Raw genomic sequence first — 15976 nt, 5'->3', positions numbered from 1 at the left:
AGATGCAAGTTTGATTTGCTGGCAGAGTTTGCAAACCTCGTCTGCCGTAACCAAGTAACGCCTCTCACAACATCCGAAATCCCTTCCGCAATGGCAACATGCTGGTTCCACCGTTTACACATGCCTCTCAACGAGGTCCAACGGGTCCACCCTTTGAGGTCCCACAGGTGCTGTATTCTACGCTAGATATCCGCCGGGATCGATAAGAGGTCGTAACCCTAACCCTGCGATTTCAAGTCGGAGACGCGCGCGCTTTGCATGTGCTTTGTACAGACTCCGACTGACGGGATGGGCGGTTTCTGGCTGGGACATGCATATAAAAGAGGACCTGCAACCAACCCCCCTTTCACAGGCAACTAGCTGCGACGACGACCAAGCCGCTGCCTCAAGCTTTTCTAGCAGTGCCCTCTATCTGTCAGCTCGAAGGTTGACATAGTGGGTCATTCCCCTGAAGCATTCCTGCCCACGCGCATTCCCCGAGGACTCTAGTGAACTTTCGACAGCTCCAGTCAAGATGCTGGGAATTGCGCCCGTGGTGACCAAGGGGTGCTTCACCAACGGTCTGAAGATGGAAGATGGGAAGGACGTAAGAGCTGGGCCAATCCATTCCAAACGCTCGGAATGTTAGACACTCATGCCTCTCCCCGCAATTGCCATCTTTTCCAGGTCCCACCTGTCAAATGGGCTGACGTTGACAAGTGCTCCAAAGCCGTCTTCGCGGCAAGCTTCCGCCATGTCTCGCGCACGAATGATCAGTCAGAAGAGAGCATTCAGAAGCACCTTCGTACTTTCGGTGCTTTCGTACTGCATTGGAACGCGCAAGGCAGCACACGAAGCGGGACGGACGGGGCTCCGCTGACCCCGCCAGTTCCTGAAATCTTGAACGATAAACCGGTCTGTCGCGACACTTCAGTTCTCCAGAGAGACGAGGTCGGTCATCTTGTGATAATGGCTGGGGCGCTTATGGGTGTCCTGCCCAAAGTGGGCAAAGTTCACAAGTGGCTTCCGACATACGGCTGTGCCATCGTAGGAGTTCCACTGGACATGAACCCTCAGGACGAGAGAGTGTCCTTATGCGGCCTGGATTCTTGGGAGTTTGCAATGTCTCGAGGTCAAACTGGAAGCTCCGGAAGTTTCAAAATCAGCTCGGCCCCGAGAACGGCCGCGCACCTCGATTTAGGCGTGCATTCCAAGTCTGATCTCAATGAAACTCTTGCCATATTCGGCGTGCTGCTTGATAAAGCCCAACGCAAAACTGCGGAGAAGCGCTCAGCTGCATCCGGTAACCAAGGTCATCAGAGAACCCCCGCTTTCATTCACGCTGTATTTCGACAAGCCGTCCAAGCCGCCAGAGCCGCCAAACCCGAAGAAGTCTCCAGCTCCCAATACGTGTCTTTCGGGGGAATGACGGAGGTGGGCCTTCACACGCGGGGTCAGCCAAGAGACACCGCTTGGCCTTTATTGCTGCGTGTCGCCGAATTCTTCCTAGGGGACGACGCCCTTCTTGAGAAATCCCTCGTGAACTTCAAGCTTTTCCTGCTCGAGTTGAGTTTGCAATTGAGGCCCGCCCAGTATGCGCAAGATGACATCGATGAAGTATTTGCCATGATCGATGACATCAGTCGAGCTGCTTTGAAGTTCGATTCGGCCGGTTACGACATCTCGCGGATCACTGGAAGAGTCGTGGCCGCTCGAAACGCACTCGACGGAATCGTTCAAGGCATCTGTTCGAAAGAAAGCGCTGCCTATCGCGTCACGGACATTTCCGCCTCTCAGGCACGCTGGCCCGAACTACCCTTCATCCCCGGTGCATTCCAAGAGACTTGCCCCGGTGAGAGGGCCCTTTCGCTTTTCCGGCAGCAGGCTGTCAACAATAGCGGATGGATCCCTGTTCCCCCGGTTGCAACGAGCGATCGTATCGAGGAGGTTTTGCTTTGGCTCCAGAGTCGCAGAAAGGAAGCCGTTGCCGTCAACCGCCCGGATATCCTTCTCCTTGCGCTCGCGGTCGCCAATTCTGTCTTTTACGACATAGCAACCAAGTTGAACAACCCGGCGTCGGATCTCATCGGCAGCGTCAAGAAAGTGAGCGAGTTGACCGATCTTTATTCGTCACTCTACAAAGAGTGGATGGACAACAGAAGTGGCAAGGCCAAGCATCTGATGATGGCAACGCAGCGCAGCAAGCGTCTTCTCGCTACGTGGATCGCGTATTGTGTTGTTCACAAAACGAACGCCATGAAGTATCAATTGATGCAGGGATACACCACGCCATTGGAATGGACCGCGCTGAGTGTCCTTGTCCTCGACGACGCAGATGCTAGCCAAGCAGCACGGGAAGTCGGACAGTACATTCGCAAAGTCAACTCGAGCCACGGGAAACCGTTGTTTTCCCTGCAAGATCAAGCTGGGACCTTCGACTTCGCCGAAAAGTACGCGCAGTCTGACATAAACATCAAGACGCGATGGGAGAAAGAAGTTGCCGATGCGTCGCATAGGGCCGATGTCTGGTGGGACGAGGTACAAGCGAAAAAGAAGGAAGTTGCCAAATTACGTGCATGTCTGCCAGAGTATGAGCAAGCCGTGCAAGCGTCTCTGTCCGATGAGAAGAGAGCCAGAGATAAATACGACATCGAGCCGCGCGGGACCTTCAGAAACTACCTCCACAACGAATGGCAGCGAGCACGTACCCGGACAAGTAACGCCCGCGGGAGCCTTTCCAGCTTCGAAAAGCGTATAGAGAACGCCAAGAAGTCGCCCCCTTACGTCGTCAACCCGCTGCCGAGGGAATTTCCGCTTGCTAGCGTGCCGATGTTCTTCTTCGACATGCCTCCAGAGCTCGACGTTATGTCTCGGCTGGGCACCGATGCGCAAGAGTTACTCCATTCCAGCTTCCGGATGAACAAGCCTGGTGGTCCTACGTGGGTCGAACACTACAACGCGCATTCACAGGCTGGAAACGTGGCCCACCGCCACTTCCTGCATTACGCCGTGGGCCTGACCATCCCAACGTCCTATGGTTCCACGAACGTTGACTACATACACTCTTCGAATGATGGCATGTGGCATCCTTCGTCTTATGTGGATCAAGTGGGATTGGAATCGCAACTCAACGCGTGGTCACTGAACATCGAAGTTGCTCGGAAATTATACACTGAGAAGGTTCCAGAAGCATTTGGGTGCTTCCAGTGGATGGTCGACCACCCCGCTGTCACGAAGGAGACCACTCGCGGCAACGCTGTCTTCAGCGCCCTATCTGACCTGCCGAAAACCTTTCATGTGTCGAGTCCCATGAACAAGTTGGAATATCTGGCCCTTGCGTCTTCGCGGTCATTCCCACACCGGCAGTTCCGAACCCTTCTGTCGCCCCTTCAAGACGGGAAGCTAGTCGCGGCTCATCCGGCCGGTTACGGATATCGCCGTACGCATAGCGCTCTATCAACTTGGGACCTTTTGCGACGACGCAAAGCGAGTTGACAAGCTGGACTTGGAGTGGCACCTGGACATCAAAAACGACGGAGCACAATCTATGCGGGCTGTCCTTGCTGAGTGGGCTTCGCAGCTGCGAGAGAAGCCTCGCGATCATAAGTCCATCCCGCTATTGGGTCACATCGCCGCCCATATAGCTCAAGTCGATGAGGATTCCATGGCTCTTGTCCGAGACATTGCGTCCATTGCAATATCCTGGGCTGATGCTATTCGGCAGGAGTTGAAAAATTCAAACCTGACTCGATACAAGTGTTGCGGCTGAAGGCGAAGGCATGCCTGTTCGATGGCTACGGTGTCGCTTTGTATTCTCCCTTTACGATCATAACTGATCGCGATGCAGCTGTGCTCTGTAAGCTCACTGTACTGTTCAACTATGGTCTCGCATACGGCAAAGACGACCTCGAGATCACAAGCGATGAGGACGCAGGAAACAAGGGGCCTTTGGCCGGTAACGGTTCAGTCTCCGACCACGAATTGAAAGACGAGATCACCAAGCTGCAGGTGGTCGTTTCGCACGTCATGGGCTACCAGACTCGAGACATACTCAAAACACTCAAGCGCAATTCACAAGCCTTGACGGACGCAATGCGTGGAGTTGTCGAACACACTCCCTTGCATCTGGATTGGCGGCCGTACGTGTCCAACTCGGGGGAGGCTACGTTTTGCTTCGAAGCCACAGCAAACGATGAACATTTCTTCATCAACGTCCTGAGCGGCGCTGCCTTGTGGAACGGCTCCCCGCCGGGACGGCTGCCGCAGCAGATCCTCGGCTCCGCCATTTACCAGCGCACCTACGGAGACCGTGATTTCGAAGTTACGCTGAATCGCCGAGGAACATATCAAACCACCAGGAAGTTCGAAGACCGGTTCTATTATCAATTTTGCATTCGGCCCGACAACGGTCGCGTTGTGATTCGAGAGCTCGACGATACGGACCAAACTACTCGCGAACTTATCGAATTCGGGAAAGGTGCTACTCCGTGGTTTGAAGGCATCCCTCGCCGACTAAAGGAAATGCACAGTCACTGGATGTCCGCCGACGGCTCCTCCGTCGTCTTCCGTGACTTAGTTTTCAACAAGAGAAACATCGACTTCTTCATCCTCCGCGCCGGCGCTCAAAGTGCCTGCTTCCAAGTCCCGTTATCCGATCGGAACCTGCCGTTCGAGTCTTTACGTAGCCGTCGTCAAAGTTTCCCACGCTTCGTACATATTGCGGACGCTACTGCTTGCGATGTTACACGAGCGCTTGCGAAATTCGAGGACAAGCAGTACATTCATTGCCTGAAGATCGCGAGGGATGGACGTGAGCAGGTGATGTTTCACCTACCCCGCTTCAAGCTCATGTTTCGGAGCGAAGGGGATAATCTGACTAGCGTAGAGCATATGGGCTACAAACTGGCCGCCACACAGCAGCTCCCAGACACGTTACCGTTTTTCAGTCACTATTTGGTCTTGGAGCAAATCACCAATGATGATTTTGCTGCGGCGCCGGTCAAACTGCTTGTGCCCGACGGCGACGTTGTCATCAACGGGTGCGCTACTTCGGTTCTATTGCCATCGGACGCTAATGCGAAACTCGAGTACTTTGCATATGACAAACATCCCCGCTTGGATTGTTTCGTTGCCAAATCGATCGTTTCAAGGCTACACCTTGCGGCCATATTTGCGGCAACGGGGACCCGACTGCCGGATCGGCAGCTTTCTATGACGGCTTCCGAGAAAGCTATGGAACTTGTCAGGCAGAGCTGGGTTACTCGAGTTTTATCACCCGCCGAGCAGGCCAAGTTGAATCTCCTGCAGAAGTACGCTGCGCGGGAGCCTGGCCTGGCCATCCTCTGTCACAAGTTGGAATACGAATCTCGGCAGTTGGCTTTTCTTCACGACGGTGCTGCGCAAGACGTTACCGGGACGGGCTTGTACGCGGACTGGATCGCGGCCGCTGTCACCGAGTATCGAATGATGGGGGCGGATGGGGAGGAGGTCAACACTCTCCGACGATGCCTTACGGTGGAGGAAACTCGGGCGCATCTCGGCGGCCCACCTCGTCGCCGCTTTCCCCATCAGGTCGGCCGGATGCATGTGACCACGGAACTCCCACCTTGTCCATATGATCGTTCTGTCGGTCGTCAAATCGAAAGTGAATTGGAGGACAAGGTTTTCCTCAGAAACAAATCCGCCAACACAACATCATTTCCGCTCACACTCAATGACAATGCCATCAGACTCGAGGCCGAAATGATAAACGAGTTGAAGCAAAGTTTTGATCAGCACCACAGTGAGGCAGTCCCGACGTTGAAGTGTGAAGGTCACAAGTTGGAGCTGATGGTGGAGCGCTTGCATGCGGAGGTGACGAGCCACAGAAAGAAGCTGGAGATCCATCTTTTCGAATGTATCGAGGCGGTTCCTGCGGGCGTGGACCACCGCGTGCAACTACTAAAGGCAGCCAACCGCCTGCCTTTGGGGGTGTAGCCGACCTCTTGCGCGTCGCCTTTGATCGCACGATCCTACCGCAACTGAACCCTTATTTCACCGCTAAATGCCGCGACGAGCTCTGGGAAAGAGTGATCTGGTTCCTAGAGCTCTGCGAATTGGAGGATCGCCTCAGTCGCATTGCACTCACGCTTGGCAACGAGGCGCAGCTCGTTCTCGAATTGCAGCAAAAAAGGGAATGGAGCACGAAGGAGCATCCGAGATGGCTCGTGTTTGAGGTAGAAGGCCGCATTTCGATCAGGCCCATTCAGTATGTCGTTGCCCGGCATCAGATCGAAAACGCGGGTTTCATCACCCAGTTGAACATGGGCCTGGGAAAGACACGAGTCATCCTACCTCTCCTCATTCTGCATTACATCACCGAAGCAGAGGAAGCCTCGAGTCGCAAGAAGCCAGTTAAACCGCGCGTACATGTCCTCACGCCGCTTTATCGTGAGGCGATGGATTTCTTACATCGCAATCTCACCGCAAGCGTTTTGGGTGTGCGTATCGAAGAGCAACCTTTCGACCGGAGGGTGGAACTGACAGAATCTCGTGTGCAAGTGTTGCGCAAGTTTGCAGAGCGACCTCGCGGATGCGTGCTGGTATCTCCGGAACATAGGCTCTCATTGGAGTTGAAATGCCAAGAGTTGAGATTGCAAGGGACCTCCCACGAACACTTGGCGGCTTTCTTGTCGGAGGTTCGGTTCAAGGACATCTTTGACGAAAGCGACGCGTTGTTAAGCCATAAGTATCAGTTGATCTACGCTGTTGGGGACGCGGCCTCTCTCGAACGGTGGTATGAGAGAGCGATCGTCGCTCAAACGTTGCTGCGGATCGTGAATACCAGCAAGACTGCTACTGCGCGGTTATTTGAGCTTGGCGTGGCGGTTGCCGATGATAGCAGCCGTCTTTACGAGTGGAAAGGATTCCGTTTGTGCGAACGAGAAGCCATCGATATCTCCGTTTTGCGTCAATTTCGCCGGGCCATCGTTGAATCGATTCTCGATGACAAACATGAGGGCCTCGTAGGGATCTCCTTGTATGCAAAGAAAAGTACTGCTCATCGGGAAGCACTCATAGCCGCCATTATCAACTCGGATAGCAGTATCGACCCTCCCGAAGACATGGAGGAAGATGCGGAAAAGGCATGTCTGCATGCGCTACGTGGTCTGCTCGGATATGGACTGCTGGAATTCGCACTCGAGCGGCGCAATCGAGTTAACTACGGGATCGACCGTGTGCACGAGCGAGACAAAAGGCTTGCCGTTCCGTTCCGTGCCGCTGATGTTCCGTCAACGCGAAGCGAGTTCAGTCATCCAGATTTGGGCATTTTGACAACAGTTCTGGCGTACTACTACGATGGCATTAGTCGCGAGGCCGTCACGAGTGCCATCCAGGTGCTTCTGAGTCTGGGGGGCCCTGCGCAGATCGCGGAATACAAAAGATGGTTGGATCCGGTCTGGCCGGGCCTATCACCGGACGAGAGGAAGATGATTGACGACGTGGCCAAAATCGATCAGTCAAACGCAAATCAAATGGAACTAATGGTTCGCGTGTTCAGCCGTTCTATGGAATGTATCAATTTCTGGTTAAATAGCGTCATCTTGCAAGCGGATACACAACAGTACCCGAAGCGCATTGTCGCAACGTCGTGGGACCTGGCCAGCGCTGGGGATGCAAATGGATTCAGCGGAACGAAGGACAACTACCGTCTGCTGCCACTGCAAGTGGAGCAAAACGAGCCTGAGGTACTGAAATCAACTGATGGGCGTATGCTCGATTGCATCATCAACCACACTCTACGCTACGAGACACTTCGAGGAGAGGAAGCATTTTGGAAAACTCTTCTGAACTTTACTGTCGAGAGCAAACACAACGCGCTGATTGATACTGGGGCATATCCACGGGGGCATATCCAAGAATGCCCTGGACGAGGACTGGACGCTCGAAACATTGTACAAGAATCCCATCGAGCACGATTCGCTGGCTACCGTCGTACGTGAGCGAGCGAGGCCCTTGCTCAATGGATCGTACCCGTATGTCGACGACATTTGTGGCCGGTGTACGAAGTACGGATCGGAAACGCTGATTCGGGTCTCCGAGTGCGATGAGGAATGTGAAAGGGAGCTGCAGGTTGAGGAGGAAGCCGAAGAGGAGGTTGAACGGCAGATTTCTCCGCGAGAGCCGCGACTGGAGAAGGCCTGGGATTACGCATCAGCGGCCAACAAAGCTCAGACTGTGGATGACTTGCGAGGCGCGGTTCATATCGAACCTTTGACCCAAGTAATGGCATCTGCCCTTGTGCCGAAAGACGCTGCTCAAGGGATTTGGCACTCGCAAGCAGGAAAGCGGATTTATGCCACCGAAAACTTTTACACGACCGTGCAACCCATCGACGGAACTACCTCTGCGGACTACCTCCGACCAGTTGATTTGATCCTTCTTTTCCGATCCGGCGATGTTTTGTTACTGTCTGACATGGAAGCTGATGGCATTTTGCGACGATTTCTATTGCACACCACCATGAAGTTCGGAACGACTCTGGTGAATTTGTCGCAGTTGCGATATTACTGGGACACGCGTCGTAGCAAGTCCTCTATCTTCATCCCGCGTTTGATGGTTGGAGCACCCATAAGCCCGCCTTCAGACGAAAGTGTCTTGACGGTCCTACAAATCATCAATGGCGAACCGATGTTCAACACGGACGATCGCAAGAACATTCTATTCGACATGACCAAAGATAAACGCACCCGCGACACCCTGTACGTCATAGTGGACGCGCATAGGAACAAACACAACCTTCCATGCTCCGATCTCCAGCACATGTGCGGGTCCGAGCGATGGTTGTTCCGGGAGAGGAAAGTGATTTAGGGAGATGGAGGGAAGATCTCACATCGGCATTAGCACAAACCTTTAGTACGAGCGAAATGTGACCTTGGAGCCCCTGAGGAAATGAGTAATGTTCGGCGTAATATGTTTTCCTTCGGCGTGAATGATCGTTTTAGTAGATATAGCTATGTTCAGAGCTTTTGATTCTTAGTGCATCTTAATGTTCACCCACTATCGATATGCAATTACAGTATATTGCTATTCCGCGATGTGGTCTTTGACAAGCATCAAAACGGTCCCGCAGTCCACGAAACATCCTTTGTCTCGAATGCTAGCACTCGAGTGTTTGCTAATCCCTTGTCTCGAGTGATATCGGATCACCGTGTAGTCGATGTATCGGGCGGGATGCGAACACTAACGACCAGTTCTCCCCGCAGTTTGTCGGGCCGCTTCTTATTAGACTGATGTAGCATTTTGCAGATAAGAAGAAGGGCTAGATTGAGATGAACTCGAATCCGCAAACACCGAACTCGAAAGCGCTGGGTTTGATGCGCTTTGTTTCTGCCTCAATCTGATGCGTTACAGTATACATTTCCATTACAGCGGTATTGTCACATCATCACAGGGGCCACCTCAAATGCCGTCTCACGGGATATGTGACCGGCTGCCTGGTTCTCGTGTCCAGATTGGCTCGTATGAAATCAGTTATGCTAGCCTCCGTTGGTATATATAGGCACGGCGGCTCAACTATGATCATGTTTCCTTCCATATATTTCATATATACATCGAACGATTCGAGTAACTCAGGGACGTGGTCCTTCGAAGCATTAGACGAGTCAGACCGCCTGATACGCCGGATATGGTATCAGTCCAAAAAAAGATAGGTCAGCTAACCCGTAATGGAAACAGGAACAGTGGAACGCTATATGTACGACAGGCTCCGCGGTCTCTCCGATCTCCGCGATCCTTGAAAGTCTGCTGGGCCGAAGGCCCAAGTAAGAGACGAGCGTAAGGTATTTTACTGCTTCTTGGTGAAGGTCATCTTGAAGGTCTTGGTGAGCTTGGGAGACTCGAAGGTGAGAGTGCGGACCATGACCGTGTTGTTGTTCTCAAGAGTCCAGGTTCCGGTGTTCTATAATGCAGTATAAAGGTGAGATAGATGTCTTACATATGTCGAGTTCATTATGCTATGTGTGTACCCACCTTCCACTTGTACTTCTCGCTCACCGTGACCAAGTGAAAGTGACCGTCAGCATCCTGGGACGCAGTTTGCGTCAGGGAGCCGAAAGTGGAGCTCTCCTCGGGGTGAGAAGCACCATCGAGGGCCAGGACCTGCTTCTCGCCCTTGGGGTTGACGGTGGTGAGGACCTTGACGCCGTTGACCTCGGTAACGGAAATGTCGTAGGTGATGGTCATATTCAGGATGACCTTGCGGACCAACCAGGAGACACCCTGGGCAGAGAGGACGTCGGAGTAGTCATCCGTGCGGGAGGAGTCCAGCGTCCAGAAACCACTGTGAGTGAGAAGGAAGATGGGTTAGAGCTGTGGCTTAAGCCTGTGTTGTATCGCCGCTCGCCGCAATTCCCTCGCCCGCCAATCGACCAGGAAGACCCTGATACTGCTGTCGCCTTATCGCATACGTACGTGTAGTTCTCGAGAACGTTGTCTTGTGCGGAAAGCATGGTGCTGGTTTGTTGTTGATAGTAGTGGTGATGGAGGATGATGACTGCGTGCTGGACGGCGGAGGGTCGAGCACTCTTTATACTCCCGAGTCCCCAGTCCAGCCTAGGGCCCCTACCCCACACGCACATACCGCCGCTCGGCATAACCCCCTGTCCCGATACCCTCGGGTCTACAATGCATACTCCGTGCGCTGTGCGGCTTGCCCTCGTTGTTGTTGCTGCTCGCCCCTCGGCGTCAACCATTTTGAGCGCAAAAACCATAACTGGCATGCGCAAACGGCGTCACGCGCCCACTCGCAAACCATGGGCTCCGGCAATGACGGCGTCGCGCTGTCGCAATCGGCGGAGTTCATATAAGAGGCTTCCAATACTCACAAGCACAAGCGGAGGATGGAATCTTGCATAGCATCCGAGCCTTTGCAGCTGCCCGCTGCTCGGCTTGTATCTCCAGTTTGACGAGTTTGTTTTCCTGAAAAGCCCAGGTGCCGTTGACGCTTCCCACTGAGGAACAGAGAATTGGGCACGACAGGCAGAAGTAAGTTTGTGCCAACGGGACAGGGATATGTGAAGTATATAGTCGTGAACTTCCGTTGTCGCCACTCCTACCCTGCTCGTCTTGCTCCTGCGACGAAAGTGGTGAAAACAAGCCACTCCGACAGTGTTCCGATGCGTTGCATGACAAGAAAAATGTGTACTTGTCGATGAACAACCCGTATCATCCAAATTACAGAGCAAGAAAGGGTGGGTGGAGTTTTTTACTATGTAAACTGAGCCAGAAAAAGAACATCGGAGAAGAGGGGAAACGCTGGGCTTGAAGTGGGTAAAGCTGGCCAGCACAAATAACGAGAGCTGGGAGCATGGGCAGTAGACAGGTCCTAACACATTTCTCCGAGGACTCTGGCAATTTGATATCTCCAGCACGCGATGCTTTTGCGCCGGAGCAGTCTTGGAGCAGTCCGAATTTATAACACTAGAAAAATAGGGTCGTGATGTGATGAGAATGTGCCAGGAATACATGTGTATTCTACATATATGGTACCTGCAGTCAACCTAATGAAGCGATATGGTGAAACAAAAAGCAACAGATGAAATGTGAACTTCTCTACGCCGTCCCCGAGTAAAACGTCCAAACTATACTGAAGTGTGCTGGAATCGCCTTGAAAGGATTTGTTGATCGTGGTAACGGCCACTGATAACATGACGCCCACAGCCAAGAATCAAGTGCTGTGACCAAGGCTCTCGGTGTTGGATCCTTCGTGATTGTAGTCCCAGACGCTCCTGATAACGATACTCTGCCTCCAATCGCCATGGCAAGTGTTCTCGAATACCACGAAGTTCAGGATGCGAGACTGGCCCGGAATAACAAAGATCGAGTTATCGGAAAAGTGGCCAGTGATGCATGGCGGATGGTCAACTGTCAGACGGAATGTCAGTTGATAACGGATTGAGAATGATGTCTAAATTTGGAGCAAATCGCAAACCACGTCGCGTGCAAGACAATGTACCACATACCCCAGGCATAAGCGGCCGCGGCGCTGCTGGCCTCCACCACGATTCCGTTTGTAGTTCCGCGCTGGGGCCTAACTGTCAACTCCGGGTCTCTCAGATTCGCGGCGTTCAACTTGACCGGAGTGAAGACGTTTTCATGCTGTGGGCGGGTGATCGAAAGAGGGAACCGTCTGGTCAATTTGGAGTCTCGAACACAACGACGTGCTGGAGGTGCTGATATTAGGCGTTCCTGATATAAAGCAATGCTTAACTCACATTGTACTTGTTTCCACTCGCATCCGTTGCATTCAGTGTCAACTGCAACCAGACATCATTGGCGCTATAGCCAGCGGGCACGATTGTCGAAAGCCCGACGGCTCTCCCCAACAAGGTGTTGTTCAGTGATCGGGTGGTGAAATGGACAACGCTCGAGTTCACCGCCGCTCCATTCTGCCAAGTGCGCCAGATGAGGGAAGCCGTGCCCTTTACGGTCGAGCGGAGGTCTGTGCTCGTGTAGACGGACAAGTCGGCCGTACGGGTGCTTGATGAATGCGACGCGTGAGGAGACATGCGGACAGGTGCGCTTCTGCATCGATGACTTACTTGAACAACGGAACAATGATAACCGGCTGGTAGACACGGCGAAGATGGTACTGAAGGATTTTCCTGCGGCCGAGGGCCAGCGAGAAAGTTAAACGAGAAGAACTCCTTTCAAAAGCAGAAGATCATAAATCCCAACGCACCATCGGAAGCTGTACTCCACGCCACTCCAACTGTCGGCCTGCCAAATGTCGTTGAGCTGCCAAACAAGCGCTCCAAGATTGTTCTCAGGCCGCCCGGAGCCGAGACGGTATGACTCGATTTGCAACTGCATGAATTGAGCCTGAAGGTAGTAGTGAAAGAGCGCGGTGAGAACGAAAGACAACGCTGTAGGTTGGGTAGTAGCTGCAGACCTGCGTCAACTGCGTGGCATGGCACCACATGGAGAAGTTCGTGCGTTGGTCAACTCGGGAAGGAACCGGATAGTGCGTGATGACGCCTTGGGTCATCTGGTACATGCCGTTGGGCGAGTTGGGGTTTGGCCATGCTGCGGGCGGAAGACAAGATAGTATAGAGCGGTGAGAACGGCGCGAGGGATTCATCAACGAGGGCAATGGGCTGACTACTGACCTGTGCCGCCCGGAGGAGGCTTTCGATTGCGTGCAACGACCACCGAGCTATTGAACTGATAGTCACTGGGACTTGTCAGCACTTCATCCCACTATATGCATGACAAGAATAAGCGTTAGTGAGTGACAATAGATAGTGATAACTTCTTAAATCACACTAGAACATACGGTGTAGATAGATGGCATGGAATGAAACCCGAATTCATTGACAAATCGTGCAGCGGGGAAGCGCGTGATGTCCTCGAACGTCGCAATGCCGAAGTTCCAATTCTCCGCACTTCCATACAGTTCTCCGCGGGTCTTATTGTTGTACCGCGCGATCCAAGGGTCAGGGCCAGAAAGGTATCCTTGGGTGGTCGAAGAAAACAGGTACGTGATGGATCGGGTCGTAGACAAGATGACGCGCTGGAATAACTGCACGAAGGTATAATCCCATTCGTCGAGGAGATGCTTTCCGTAGGCGCCGCGGTACGTGGCGTTCAGCCCGAGGACAAACCATTCCATTTCGTTGTTCCCTACCCAGAGAGCAAGCGAGGGGTGGCGGTTGATGCGACGGACATTGTACTATCCATGCAAAGAGCCGATGAGGCGAATTTAGATCTCCTCCCCGCAGACAATGTACAATGGGTCAGAGCAGACCCGCACGCGTTAGAGCCACCTACCTCTATCTCCGGGATGACATTTGACAAAAACGCCGGATCCGCGGGCTGTAGGTGAGCATTTTAAGCAAGTGCCGTTTGGCGCTTTCTCATAACTGATCCGCTCGCTGCACTTACGTATGTCGAAATGGAGAACTGCAGCTCACTCCATAGCAGGAGGCCCATTTCGTCAGCGAGATCGTAGAACTCATCATCTTCGTAGACTCCGCCGGCCCAAACTCGAACCATCTATATGTATGCCGTCGGTCAGTGGAAGAGATATGGTCGGAAAGACACTGGAATCCACATGACTTACGTTCATATTGGCATCAACGGCACTTTGTAAAATCCCGCGTCTCCGCTCCTTTGTGATTCGTCGATAAAAGGCGTCCGCAGGCACCCAGTTTGCTCCTTTTGCGAAGAAGGTGACGCCATTGACTTCAAAGTGGAACTGCCATAAGGAAGAGTAAACATTTCAATATCATGAAACGAAACAAGGCCACTTGCAACCTCATAAACTTGTAACCTGGTCTCCCGGTTTATAGGGACCACCGAACGGGATGGTCAGCGCATCAGGGTAGCGCAGTAGATTGAGCACAATCGTTCGGAAGGCAGTTCGTCGAGTATAGTTCATCGGTGCCAGCCCACTCGTTGGCTGAGGATTGATGCTAATATGAAGGTCATAGAGGTTTTGCTTTCCTGCATGTACAGAAAGAAACAGTTGAGTCATTGTGCCGGAAGCGAAACAGGGTATCCCTACTTCTATCACTGCAACATGTCTCATATTCACCCATATGCACAGGCCACCACAGATGAGGCTTCGACTTATCGACCTCAAAGTGTGCAGTCACAAAGTTTCTGCCAGGCTTGATGCCGGCGACCCGAATAGGCGGAGAAGTAACTTGGAGCTGCGGAAACGAGAGCGTGACAGTCGCTCGGTCAAAGGTATCGACGGACAGAACCTCGGCCGAGACGTTGACCATCCAGTTGGCATTTTGATTCGGAGGAATGTTGTTGAGCTGATGAATCAATCGTGCGTGAGAGCCGGGACCGAGGTTTTCCTGGGTGCCCAATCCACAGGACGTACCTGTCCAACTCGGTAGATATCCACTAGTGTATTGAGCTCGTGAATTTGAGGACGTTTCTGATTCTCGGATGCGTTTTGACGCGAACCGAGCGCGAGGAGGAGGGCAGGTTTCCATATACCGCTAGGCGCAAAGGCCGGGCCCCAGTCTAATATAGACACATTTGATCAGCAACAGCCGCCTGGCGACACATCCTTGTCGCCTTCTCCGCGCTCGGCCCAAGTGCTCATTCATCATTTGGTAGCTCCTCCAAACTTCTTACCCCATCCAAAATCTGCCTGTTGTTTCCTGATGTACTCGCGATTGGAGAAGACGCTTTGGTTGGTGTAAGCATCCGGCGGGTACACTTCAGACCTCTCCCGAACTTCTTTGGCATAGAGGATGGGCGATTGGAATGCGACCGTTATATTTCTGTCCGTAGAGTTCGTTGGGGACTGCACAATGCTCGTCACCTATACACGCGGGGATTTGGTATTCATCAGGATGACGAGGCTGACGAAAATAACAAGTAATAGCGCCTACATCAAAAGCCCATTGACGAAACTGATTGGCAACAGCGGCGACGTGCTGGCCAAACAGAGAGATGTTGCAGGCTGTGTCGAGACCATCGAAGCGAAGGAAGATCTTCTTGGCTGATCGCAGATCGTCTGGATTCTGGATCTTTGCCGTATACGTCCAAGTGGGCTCGTACGCAATCCATCGCTGATAGAACTCTACACACGTCCATATTTTTCAAAAAATGAACGATCGACTGCCAACATATGAACATGATTCGTCGCTTACCATTGATTTCCACGTAAGGCTCTCCTATGATGCCAGCCTTCAGCAGGTCTAGATGCACTTGGCCAGGCACAGATGCCGGGATCTGAATAGACCCATTTGTGTTCTTTACAGTCCAGGCCAGAGTCGAGAGGTTGAAAGTCGTCCCTGCTGAACTGTTACCGGTGATGAAGTCGCCCAGCGGCGACTGGGGCCCAGCGAAAGCAGAAGCGGCCGCAGCCAAAAGGCCCGGGGCTATCAAATGAAGCAAGCGAACCATTTGTCTTTGAGTATAATATGAGGTTCAGATGCGCTGGAGTCAACGAACTCAAGTCGCCCTGCTTTTATAACGCCTGAAATACAGCAGG

The 15976-nt window shown here is 52.8% G+C and overlaps 3 protein-coding genes across 3 annotated transcripts; 1 reads left to right on the top strand and 2 right to left on the bottom strand.

Annotated features, from left to right (window-relative positions):
* Positions 1 to 514: 514 nt before the first annotated feature.
* EV422DRAFT_595226 (uncharacterized protein) lies at positions 515 to 9055 on the top strand (the record flags this gene model as incomplete). The annotated part of the gene is made up of 6 exons (XM_053073590.1): positions 515 to 586; positions 667 to 3403; positions 3429 to 3602; positions 3704 to 5761; positions 5800 to 7957; positions 8082 to 9055. 6 exons carry the CDS (start codon positions 515 to 517, stop codon positions 8827 to 8829), a joined length of 7947 nt encoding a protein of 2648 aa, XP_052925664.1. The 3' UTR covers positions 8830 to 9055.
* A 750-nt stretch (positions 9056 to 9805) lies between these two features.
* On the bottom strand, positions 9806 to 10469 carry EV422DRAFT_567347 (uncharacterized protein; the record flags this gene model as incomplete). Its single annotated transcript, XM_053072528.1, has 3 exons — positions 9806 to 9919; positions 9991 to 10300; positions 10432 to 10469. 3 exons carry the CDS (start codon positions 10467 to 10469, stop codon positions 9806 to 9808), a joined length of 462 nt encoding a protein of 153 aa, XP_052925663.1.
* A 1217-nt stretch (positions 10470 to 11686) lies between these two features.
* EV422DRAFT_496197 (glycoside hydrolase family 2 protein) lies at positions 11687 to 15888 on the bottom strand (the record flags this gene model as incomplete). Its single annotated transcript, XM_053067858.1, has 17 exons — positions 11687 to 11883; positions 11982 to 12117; positions 12234 to 12498; positions 12561 to 12623; positions 12701 to 12840; positions 12911 to 13044; positions 13128 to 13218; positions 13295 to 13690; positions 13789 to 13833; positions 13903 to 14013; positions 14081 to 14215; positions 14291 to 14463; positions 14555 to 14783; positions 14852 to 14997; positions 15112 to 15301; positions 15372 to 15562; positions 15633 to 15888. 17 exons carry the CDS (start codon positions 15886 to 15888, stop codon positions 11687 to 11689), a joined length of 2898 nt encoding a protein of 965 aa, XP_052925662.1.
* Positions 15889 to 15976: the final 88 nt, after the last annotated feature.

The sequence above is a fragment of the Fimicolochytrium jonesii genome (assembly GCF_025526975.1).
Source record: "Fimicolochytrium jonesii strain JEL569 chromosome Unknown EV422scaffold_11, whole genome shotgun sequence".
Lineage (NCBI taxonomy): Eukaryota > Fungi > Chytridiomycota > Chytridiomycetes > Spizellomycetales > Powellomycetaceae > Fimicolochytrium > Fimicolochytrium jonesii.
The sequence above is the reverse complement of the archived record's forward strand: the minus strand, read 5'-3'. Positions and strand labels throughout refer to the sequence as shown.